The sequence below is a fragment of the Dothidotthia symphoricarpi genome (genome assembly GCF_010015815.1).
Source record: "Dothidotthia symphoricarpi CBS 119687 unplaced genomic scaffold P153scaffold_4, whole genome shotgun sequence".
Taxonomy (NCBI): domain Eukaryota; kingdom Fungi; phylum Ascomycota; class Dothideomycetes; order Pleosporales; family Dothidotthiaceae; genus Dothidotthia; species Dothidotthia symphoricarpi.
Genome location: NW_022985011.1, coordinates 320,290 through 330,683, shown reverse-complemented (window position 1 = coordinate 330,683; position 10,394 = coordinate 320,290). Strand labels below are relative to the sequence as shown.

Here is a 10,394-nt window from a genome sequence, read left to right as displayed (position 1 = left end):
GTAAGAGGGGAAGCCTCAAGAACTCGTAAGTCTTTCTGAATAGAACTCGCTCGCTCACCAAGAGCAAATCAATGTACTCATCCTAAGAAGATAAAACATGATCCAAATTTGCGCGTCATCTCGTTGCCGTCATTTACAGTTTCGTCGTAGCAAGGTTTACATGTCCTTCATCATCGTCGTGTGTAAAAGACAAAAGAAATCCAACGCTCGCTCGCTGTAAATACAGAAGGAAACAAAAGCGGATATCCATCCTGATGTGCTCGCTGGGATAACATCTCCAAAACAAAGGAAACAAGTGAAAGCAGATAAAGTGTACCTCGGGACAAACAATATCTTCCAAAGCGAAATCCAAACCGCCATATAATGCTCATCGACGTTGCCGTCCGAAAAGTGTAGAAGATGGCAAATCTCGAGCCAGAGCGATGAAAGAAAAACAATGATGGATGCATTGCTCGTGACGAGCGTGCAAGGGAAACGCGTGAATAACGTGATTCCAACCCATGATGCAAATTGTCCCTAGAGGTGCCCCGGCAGTGGGGTAGAAGTGAAGCGCTATGCTGAAGAACAATCGATGCAACTTAAAAGCGACGGGCAGTTAACAAAAGAAATTGGTTTTGGTGATGAAGATCAGAGTTCGGTCTTAAGACCGTCAGATGTAGTGGGTCGTGACATGGCGGCAGATTCCTCGACGATACGCTTGAACTCGTGGACGACCTCAGGTGCGATCTTGTCCCAGAGCAGGCTTCGTGTGTAGATCTCGGCAGCCGAGTCGCCCTTGTTCTGCTCACGCATGGCAGCGAGAGTCTCGGCAAGATTGCGACGGTGCGAAGGTTGTTGTTGAGAGCCAGGTGACAGTGGGTCGGTGAGGTCATCACTTGTCATGCTGTATCGTCCACGAGTGAAGTCAAGAGAAGTCATGCTGTTGTACTGTGCAGGTGTGATGGAGAACAACTGCTCGTGCTCCTGTTCCTTTGTTGGTCCAGTGAGTTGAGAGTGCAGTTGGTCGAAGTGTGATCCAGAGATGCCAGCGAGTTCAGAGCCAGAGAGGGTGGTCTTGGGCCAAGCGATGCCAGATGGAGTGGGCTCCATGCCGGTTACGTGGCTGGCGATGACACCCTGCTCAGTGAAAGCAGACGAGACACCAGCATCCTTGAGGATGCTGTCGAGCACCGTAGCGGATGCAGCACGGACCTCATCAGGCATGCGAGGAATAGGTGGGGCGGCAGAGCCAGACTTGCTTGCGACGAACGCACCGCAGAGAAGCAGCATAAGCAGGAGACCAGAAGCGACAGGCTTGTCCTCTTCCTTTGCACGGGGAACGACGGCGACGGTCTGTTCTTGGGGAGTCTGCTCGTCAGAGGCAAAGTCGTTGACGAAGATGTAGTTGTCCCAGTCGTTGTGACCCATGTTGAGGTTGTCCATCTCAGACGCGAAGTCAGTGTAGGTGGAGCTGGGGGCGACGGCCATTCCGTTGCCAGTGGCGTTCTCGAGCCTCTCGGTGAGGACAGACACCTTCTTGCGAAGGTCACCCGTCTCCAGAGTGTGGTTGCGGACGAGCTCTTCCTTGTCGAACTGCAACTGGTTGATCATGTGGTGCATGTCCATGGACTCACGGTGCCAGTTCTCCTTCTCGATGACGAGGGAGTCGTATTCGATCCGGATCTGGCCAAACTCCTCTTGCATGGCACACATCTTCTCGATCCAGATTTTCTTTTCTTCCTCAAGCTCCTCGGTATGTTTCTTTTTGCGTTGGCGGGAATCGAGACTGCGGTGAGGTTAGCACGTGAAGACGGGAAGGACAAACCAAAAGGCAGATTGGACCAAACGATGAACGCCAGACCAAGAACCAAATGGGATTACGTACGCGGCCTGTCTGTTGCGGAGGAGCCGTTTTTGTTGCTTGAGCTCCTTCAGCTCGTCGTCGTTGGTGGAGCTGGCGATGAGCTGGTCGATGTTGAACAGGTTGCGTTCGGCGGGGATGTCGAAGCGGGCGTTCTTCTTCCTGATGCCACCGTCCCGGCGAGGGGAGAAGGAGCGGGGAGGGGTGTTGGGCCTCATACGCTTGGGTCCAGGGCGTTGGTCCATCTCTTGTTGGTTGAAGGCCATCCAATCCGAGTGTGACTGTGGCGACATGGGCTGCTCTGGGGCAGTGAAGACGGCACTTGGTCGGACGTTTGTGTTCATGGGGAGTCCATGGTACTGCATCTGCTGGGGCTCTGGCACAAAGGATGCTGCACCAAAGTCACCAGGACCAAAGGGGTTCAGAGGCTTGGGGGCCGTGGGCGTCCTGGATCCGGATGTGTCCATGGGCCATGACTGCTGGCCGTATGTGGCGGCCTGGTTGGGTGGTAGACGGGCGAAGGGGTTGTTGCTCTGCTCGGTGAAGAAGGGGTTGTTGCCGTTTGTGTTGACGACGGAACTGGTGGCGGTCCTGTCGACGAACTGGCCCTGGGAGAAGTCCTCCCAGATGGATGTGTCGGGCGAGAAGATGCCCTGGGTGCTGGTGGTGGGCGACATCAGGACGGGCGTGTCCAGGATGTTGGCGTCGAGGGTGTGGTTGTCGTCGAAGGAGAAGATGGAGGGTTTCCGGTCAAGATGGCTCAGTGTGGACGAGGGCCTGTGGAAATCCATGTGGCTTGTGTTGGACGAGAAGTCCATCTTGTAGCGAAGTGACGGTGTGGGAGCGGGACTAGCGGTGTGGCTCGGTAATCTCTACTCTTTCCGATCCCAGCGGGAAAACAGCTTAGCTACACAGATGGAGCGTTAAGAATGGGCCAAAAACAACAGAGAGTCGAAGTGCGTCCCAACGAGGAGCGGGTGCAAAGTGCTATGAGGCTACGCAGCGGCGGCGTAGAGGGAGTGCAGGGAGGTGGTGGTGCTGAGGTGGGGAGGGCTAGCAAGTAGATATGGCTGGGGCCAGAATCAGAGTCAATCAAGGTTATGGCGAGGGGGTCGCCGCTGCACCGTGGGATTGGACGCCCCAGAGGTCGGGTAGACGTGCATCACAGCAGCACGCTTCCCAGCAATGATAGGCCCTGGCGCACTGTCAAGCCAGCCATGCGCCATTCACTCCTCCACACTACTCTTCACCCACTGCCACTGCCACTACTGGCCTGCCCACTCCCACTGCCCACTATCCACGATCCACTGCCCACTGCCCACTACCCACTGTTTGCCCTGCGAGCCGTCTGCCGTTTGTGGCCCAGCGCCTTTGTCACGGCTCGCGCGCGCTGCACTTCACAGCCAGGTCACTCTCGCCTGCGCTGCACTCGCCTGCACTCACGCGCCGTGAGGGCACTCTGGTACGACAGCCGGCCGGTGCTCCCGTGCCGCCATAGGCCCTATCGACACGCTCTCCGTGACTGGCCTAGATCCATGCGCGGCCCGGCCCTTTCTAGCCAGCTTCTGCCGCCATGGAGTCGTGATTCGTCTTTGCCCGTGCTTGGCCGGCCGCGGTGAAAAACTCTGCTCGAAACAGTAACGAGGCATGGATTCAGTCATCCGCGATGAGCGACGGCTCGTGATTGCTTCCATGGGCAGGCTGGGTAATCATGAGCACGAAACGCACCTGCTGAGTACGGCGGGCCGCCTGCCTCCGACCTCACTTCACCCTCAACACAACACAACACCATTCACAGCCTGCTGCGGGCAATAGCCTGGCAATAGCCGCGTTGCAAGTCCCGTCAGCCGACTCCCATCCAACTTTCCCACTTTCCGCACCCCCAAGGCGAGTCTTTTTGCTGTTCTCACCATGGTGTCATCTGTCCAACTTCCGGCTCCTCTTAGGCGAGCACGAGTCATTTCACCGCTCAACCTCGCGCATCGAGCTTCCTGGTCTATTTTGGACACTTGATAGTCATTTCTGTGTCTCTGTGTGCTCTCTTGTTATCGTGAGGAGCGAGCCTGGTGTAAGGTACCAAGCCGCCGTCGCTCCATCTAGCCGGTGCATGCCTGTTGCAGCGATCAAAGGCAAACACCGCAGCCACCGTGCTGCCGTTTTGTGCTACGCTCGCCCATCCGACAGCATTACCGATACGATGGGATTCTCCTATGCGTCATTGGTCGTCTTTTGCATATTTCAAAACTCTTAGCTTGTTTATTTTTCCTCCCGTCTGCAGCAAGATCGGAGGTTTGTGTCAGGTCTCGCTTGACTGCCGTAGCCGTCAAAGCAAAGTGACAAAGCGTCAACCTCTCCAACCGCCAGCTCCACGCTCGTATCATGTCTCTGTTTGTGGTCGCTACCCGCGATTGTGCAACACATACTGCCGCGACCTAAGACCATGCACCCCAGACCGAAAAAGCCTCCAGATCGCGTATCACAAAATTGCGCACTGTTGCTTTTCCGCAAGTCATGCTTAGTCTGCATCCGAATTCGATCGACCGTTACATGTTGATCTTCCTTCTGCTTCGGCAGGCGCGTACACATACGCGTAACTCCATCATGGTCCGAGCCAAAGAAAAGAGTTGAGCAAATCACAACAACCACCATGGATGCATAGCAACAAGCCTGAGAATGGCTCGATTCCACTCAACACAACAACCGCTCCTGCCTCCGAAACGCAGGGCTTTTTTCTGACCGGAAATCTCCCCATCAATAGCATTGCATTGCTGAGGATTCCAGCCCAACTTGTAAGGCGCAGAAACTTCTTCAGCCTCTTAGATGCTGTCGGTCGATGCAGTCGACACACGCGCCATCTGTGGCTGGATGGACTACCTTCCCTAGAATCGTGAGGCTGTAGCGGTGAATGATCGTGGCCCACTATCCGACATCCGCGTCTACCTACCCAAGTATTCTCACTACTATACCCTTGTCTCCACTACGTCTTGCCTATTCCAGTCGCAGCCTCGCATCGTGACGGCTGTGAAAAAGATTTGACGACTGGGCTTTTACTTGGGGTGTGAGTCACATCGGCAACTCTTGCTCGTTGATTCTAGGTATCCAATTCCAACGTCTAGTTTCGTATCCAGCCTTGCGTACCAAAAAAACCAAGAACTACGACAAAAGAAACCACAGCAAAAAAGAAACATCCAAGTAGTCAAAAACTTGACTATAAAATGTAGAAAATTAAACGGTAGGGCTGAAAGAATTTCAACCACCTATGACATGACGTACATTCTACCATTCCACCAGCCTTCCATTTACCTTCTTCTTCTTCAATCAATCAATCAATCAACCCACTTTCCTGTCCTCTCGTTCCCTCCCCTCCCCCCCATCAGAATCGAAATCAAGACCAAGACCAAGACCAAGTCCAAGATCAAGATCAAGATCACGCACAAAGTGGGTAAAACACCAAGACCCCACACCACACCACACCGCACCACACAAGCGGTGAGTCCCAAACCGCAAAATCAGCACTCCCGTTCCCGTAACTCGAAACACCACCCCATCCCATTACCATCCCATCCCATCCCATACTATACCATACCATTCCATACCATTCCATACCATTCCGTCACCACATCTCTCCATCCCATCCCCGATCCCCCAAAAGCGGTGAACAAGGCGAAACACGGCCGGACACGCATTCCTAAACGCTCTAGCTATGCATGTATGCGTGTATGCATGTATGCGGGTTGGCTTGATCCTTCCTTCCTTCGATTCTTCCCTGATCGTCGTATGGCATGGAATGAGACGGGATGGGATGGGATGGGATAGGGTTGTATGTAGGGAAGGGAAGGAGGTGTGTTTGATCATCCTTCCATCCTTCCTTCCTGCTGCTGCTGTGGTGGATGGATGGGGAAGTTAGGCCGTTGGGGGTGTGTTTCGGCGCTGCGTGTGGGTGGGTATGTATGTGTGTGTGAGGCACGGCGGTATGGTATGGTATGGTATGGTGCGACGAGGCAGGGCAAGTTTGATGGGCGCAGGGAAGGGAGTGGGTACCTATGTGCATGTACATGTGCATGTGCATGTGAAGGTTAGGGACGTAGTGTGGATAGAAACTTGCATGTTGAGTGATGAGTGAAGATTGTTGAGTGAGTGCGAGGTGAAGGCGCGGTAAACGCAAACGCAAATGCAAACGCGGGTAGGTGTATGTGAAGTGTTAGAATCGAAGCTGGTGATGCGTTGCCGTGAAAAGTCCATTCAGTGCAGTCGTTCGAATTTTTCAGTCACAGACGCAGACGCAGACAAACGCACAAAGCAGACAAAGAAGGAAGGAAAGGAGGTAGGTAAGCGAAGCATACTGGTCCCCATACATTGGAGGCCAAGTGCATGTGAAGTATGAACATTGATGAGGGACCGTAAAGGAAAAGTCAATTCAAACACGGTGGTGTCACTCGATTCTTTTCTTCACAGACACAGACGAGCGAATAAAGCAGGCAAAGAAGGTAGGTAGGTGAAGTATACCGGTCTCCACGACAAGAAGGTTATGCAATGGGTATTCTCTTGCGGATCTATGGACCAGATGGATGCGTTGTGTACGTCGTCCGTGTTGTGTTATGTGCGGTGGGAGTTAAGTTTAGTTTAGGGGGGAGAGTACGGATTTTCCATGTACACTCATACACGCTCCCTTGCACGGCGAAGGCGAAGGCCAACCTCTGTCCACCCCCCTATTTGACACCCTAAATTCCACCCCATCCCAACCCATCTCCTCCAAAGAAGAAGAAAACGAAGAACCGCCCACCCCTCATATCCCCTCACCATCCTCCCTAGCCCACAACTTCACCGTACGATCCTTCCCCCCGCTAACAATCCACGCCGCATCACTCGTCACATCCGTACTAAACACCGGCCCAGAATGACCCTGCAACGTCTTACAATGCGCCCAGTCATCCGCAGAGAAGATCTGAACATTCCTATCGAACCCACACGACACCACAAACGAGGAGGATTTCTTCGGTATCAGGTCCCCCTCCGCAGTCTCCTGTAGGGGAACACCACTCGTCGGCCCATCGGTGCCTTTAAACCAGCGCAAGTCCGTGACGCCGCCGGTGTTTGCGGCGATGGAGTTAGTTTCGCGCATGGCGCGCACGTCCCAGCACTTCATGAAGCCGTCGCCGGAGCCCGAGAGCAGGCGGTGGCCGTCGGCGGCCCAGTCCAGGCCGTAGATGGGCTTGATGTGGCTTTCGAGCATGTAGATGACGCGGCCTGTGCGGACGTCCCAGACGCGACCTATGCTGTCGAGGCCGGCGCTTGCGACGAGGGAGCCGTCCGTGTTGAAGGCTACGGTGTAGACTTCCTTGGAGTGGCCCTCCTGCATGAGGAGCTCTTGGCCTGTGGCGACGTCCCAGAGGCGCCAGGTTGTGTCGTCTGAGGCGGAGGCGAGGTAGCGGCCTGAGGGGTGGAAGGCGAGGCGGCAGACGCGGTCGGTGTGGCCTTCGAGGGTTCGTAGTGGCTTGTCGTCGTCGAGAGACCATAGTTGGACTTTTCCTCCTGCGCCGCCTGAGGCGAAGTTTACGCTTGAGGAGGAGACGTTGCTGCCTGGTAGGGTGGAGCCGGGCATCCAGTCTATACCTGTAGCGCGCTCTGTGTGACCACCGCGATATGTCTTTTTTGGCTCGAGGGTGGGGATTTCCAGCAGCGCAACCTTCCCCCCCCATGTACCGTATGCGACGTACTGTCCATTTGGTGATACCCTGACGACGCTCACGGGGCGATCTGCCGTTTGCGACCCGTACAGTTCGAAGCCTTTCAGACGGTCCTTTATTTTGTTGCGGAACTCGACGTGTGTCTTGAGCGGTATTGTGGCTTCGCGGCGCTGGTAGGCGACTCGCTCCTTTGCGCGCGGGAGCGAGTACTTGGCCATGTCGCGTCGGGCGTCCAGCAAGGCGTGTATGCCCTGCGAATAGAACTCCTCCTGCTCGTCTCCCGGCGCCTCGCCTGCCTCCTGCATTTCGACATCGGGCAGGTCCTCGCCGGCTTCTGCAGCGTTCGCGAGCAGTGCTCGAAGTCGGTCGCGTCGCTCGGCGGGCCCCTCACCAAAGAGGGTGACGGGCTCCTTCAGCGAGCGCAGTCGCAGCTTGACGTCGCGGTTGGCCGTGGGCACAATCAGCTGGGCGGCGCGTCGTTTGCGGTCAAACTCTGCGTAGACATCCGAGGCCTTCTCGTCGCCTCCGCCGGGCATGGCGTGGTCGCGGTCGAGCGGGACATTGGCGAAATCAATGCCGTCCATGGCATCGTCCTAGACAGGCAAATCAGCTTGAGCAGGCAGCTTCGGGAGCTACACAGGCCCGTTGTTAGACAGTGTCTCGACGTGCAGCAGGAGCCTCGGGGACTTACTGCGCCATGCTCCTCCTCGACGTAGGCCTGTCGCGCCGGGTGCATGCTCATGTTGGCTGGGTTGGTTGATCCCGCGACGGCGCAGGGATTGCTCTGGGAGTGTTGATCTGGAGAAGAAGTTCCCAAGATGCGTCCGTAGGGCTGCTAGCGTGGATTATGTCATATTTCCATGCATGAAACGCGTTCGCGCATGGCCTCTGGCTTGGACGGCCGAGGGAGACGAGATGGCCAGATCATCCCCTCCGAGACCCCTCCAAGGTGCGTGACGACCGTCTGATAGTGTATAGCACCGCAATGCTCGCGATAGTTGTAAGTACACAGCCAGAGCTAGCCGCATCGGCGTGACGCGGGCCAATGCATGAATCTCATCCCTACCACAGTAGTCGACCAAAAGTCATTTTCCACCTCTCTCCCGTCGCAAAGGTAGTGCACCGCCGCCCGTCTCCTTCACCTGCTGACTCCCCTCCTGCAGGCCTGGGCTGCGGCCATGTCACTTGCCATCACCAGCATGGGAGGGCTGGGTCGGCTTCAACCCACCTCAGGTCGCGCCGGGCTCTTCCTCTTTGCCCTGTCTGCATCCTCTCTAGTCGCCCCCGCGCACGCTTCACGAACCGCCGGCTTCCACTCGCTCCGCGCCCCAACATGTCCACTGCACAGAGACACTTCGCCGGCGCCGCTAGGCCTCCGATCCTTCCACGCGACCTCGCACAGTGCGAGCACCACGCCGCACTTCTCGTACCATGTCGCCGCCTCGTACTCCGCCAAGCAGGATCGCTTCAACGCAGACGCCAATCTGTTCACGCGGCCGCTGTACGACCCCGCCAAGAGCAAGACGACCGATCTGAAGACATGCAAGCAATCTATAGACCAGCGAAAGCGAGTACGAAGCGGGCAGGACGCCCTGTTTTTCAGCCAGGTCGGGAACACAGAGGCCACGACATTCGGCGTCGCAGATGGCGTAGGGGGGTGGGTCGAGTCTGGCTTGGACCCCGCCGACTTCTCCCACGGCCTCTGCGAGTACATGGCTTGTTTTGCGCGATCGTGGCCGCACGGATCCAATGCAACGTCGTTACACCCGAGAGACCTGCTTCAGGTAGCGTACGACCAGGTCACCGATGACGAGACCATCGAAGGCGGGGGCAGCACGGCATGTTTGGCTGTAGCCGAGCCCGATGGGAACGTCGAGGTAGCCAATCTGGGCGACTCGGGATTCATGCATCTGGGCTTGAACGCCGTACGACATTTCACGCAGCCCCAGACGCACGCCTTCAACACGCCCTACCAGCTCTCCAAAACACCCCAACGCATGCTCGTTCAGATGGCTATATTTGGAGGCTCCGCCAGCCTTTCCGACATGCCCAAGGAGTCCAGTGTAACGCACCACCGAGTGCGCCATGGTGACGTCCTTGTCTTTGCAACCGACGGCGTGTGGGATAATCTGAGTCCACAAGACGCGCTCGGCATCGTAAGTCGACAGATGGTGGATCTTGGTGCGTGGGTGGAGAAGGACGGCACGATCGAAGTCGGTCAGGATCTGGCAAAGCTCGTACAGTCTGGTTCAGGTCGCAGGGCCGACAGCTCGTCTCTCCAAGCCAAGGTCGCCACTGCCATCGCAAAGCAGGCCAAGGTCACGGGGCTTAATACTCGCCGCGATGGACCGTTTGCCAGAGAGGTGCAGAAGCACTACCCTGGAGAGAACTGGCATGGCGGCAAGCCAGACGACATTGCCGCTGTGGTTGCTATCGTGCTTGAGGGGTCAGCTTAGGGGCGCTGTCCGTGACGGGTTGTTTGGCTGCATGGACGGGGCGTTTGGAGAGGGATATTTCTGCAGATCGGACGGCGTACTTGCATAGACGTGGTGATCGAACGCTTGGTTAGAAGTTTTCGCATATCCTGATCTTACTGCCCTATGAATGGACATTTTTGGGGCTTTAGTTGGTAGAATTTGAAGATACGTTATGCATTTATGATATCAATATTCAGACAGCAATTAACGCATTCATATTTCCACATCAATCGATGAGTATGTATATGTATGGTTAGCTTCGACAAAACTCGCACGTCGTATTCATTTGATATCCTAAACCAGTAATTGACAACGCTCTTCCCTGAGGTTGATCGGATGTCGGGGATTTCTTTGTTGTCCATGCTCAGCCGTTGCCATGGCGACGGCGGA

General features: G+C 55.8%; 5 protein-coding genes across 5 annotated transcripts; 2 read left to right on the top strand and 3 right to left on the bottom strand.

Moving 5' to 3' along the window:
* P153DRAFT_167797 (uncharacterized protein) lies at positions 1 to 538 on the bottom strand. The gene has a single exon (XM_033662292.1). The coding sequence runs from the start codon at positions 447 to 449 to the stop codon at positions 171 to 173; it is 279 nt and encodes a 92-aa protein (XP_033526968.1). The 5' UTR covers positions 450 to 538; the 3' UTR covers positions 1 to 170.
* Positions 539 to 627: 89 nt separating this feature from the next.
* P153DRAFT_283122 (uncharacterized protein) lies at positions 628 to 2,658 on the bottom strand (the record flags this gene model as incomplete). Its single annotated transcript, XM_033663243.1, has 2 exons — positions 628 to 1,765; positions 1,865 to 2,658. 2 exons carry the CDS (start codon positions 2,656 to 2,658, stop codon positions 628 to 630), a joined length of 1,932 nt encoding a protein of 643 aa, XP_033526967.1.
* Positions 2,659 to 4,797: 2,139 nt separating this feature from the next.
* P153DRAFT_167726 (uncharacterized protein) lies at positions 4,798 to 5,769 on the top strand. Its single transcript, XM_033662291.1, has one exon. The coding sequence runs from the start codon at positions 5,105 to 5,107 to the stop codon at positions 5,654 to 5,656; it is 552 nt and encodes a 183-aa protein (XP_033526966.1). The 5' UTR covers positions 4,798 to 5,104; the 3' UTR covers positions 5,657 to 5,769.
* An 826-nt stretch (positions 5,770 to 6,595) lies between these two features.
* On the bottom strand, positions 6,596 to 8,417 carry P153DRAFT_167713 (U4/U6 small nuclear ribonucleoprotein-like protein Prp4). The gene is made up of 2 exons (XM_033662290.1): positions 8,219 to 8,417; positions 6,596 to 8,159 (listed from the first exon to the last, which is right to left on the bottom strand). Exon 2 carries the CDS (start codon positions 8,109 to 8,111, stop codon positions 6,627 to 6,629), a length of 1,485 nt encoding a protein of 494 aa, XP_033526965.1. The 5' UTR covers positions 8,112 to 8,159; positions 8,219 to 8,417; the 3' UTR covers positions 6,596 to 6,626.
* Positions 8,418 to 8,432: 15 nt separating this feature from the next.
* P153DRAFT_363878 (5-azacytidine resistance protein-like protein azr1) lies at positions 8,433 to 10,227 on the top strand. Its single transcript, XM_033667471.1, has 3 exons — positions 8,433 to 8,527; positions 8,599 to 8,641; positions 8,691 to 10,227. The coding sequence occupies exon 3, from the start codon at positions 8,727 to 8,729 to the stop codon at positions 9,981 to 9,983; it is 1,257 nt and encodes a 418-aa protein (XP_033526964.1). The 5' UTR covers positions 8,433 to 8,527; positions 8,599 to 8,641; positions 8,691 to 8,726; the 3' UTR covers positions 9,984 to 10,227.
* Positions 10,228 to 10,394: the final 167 nt, after the last annotated feature.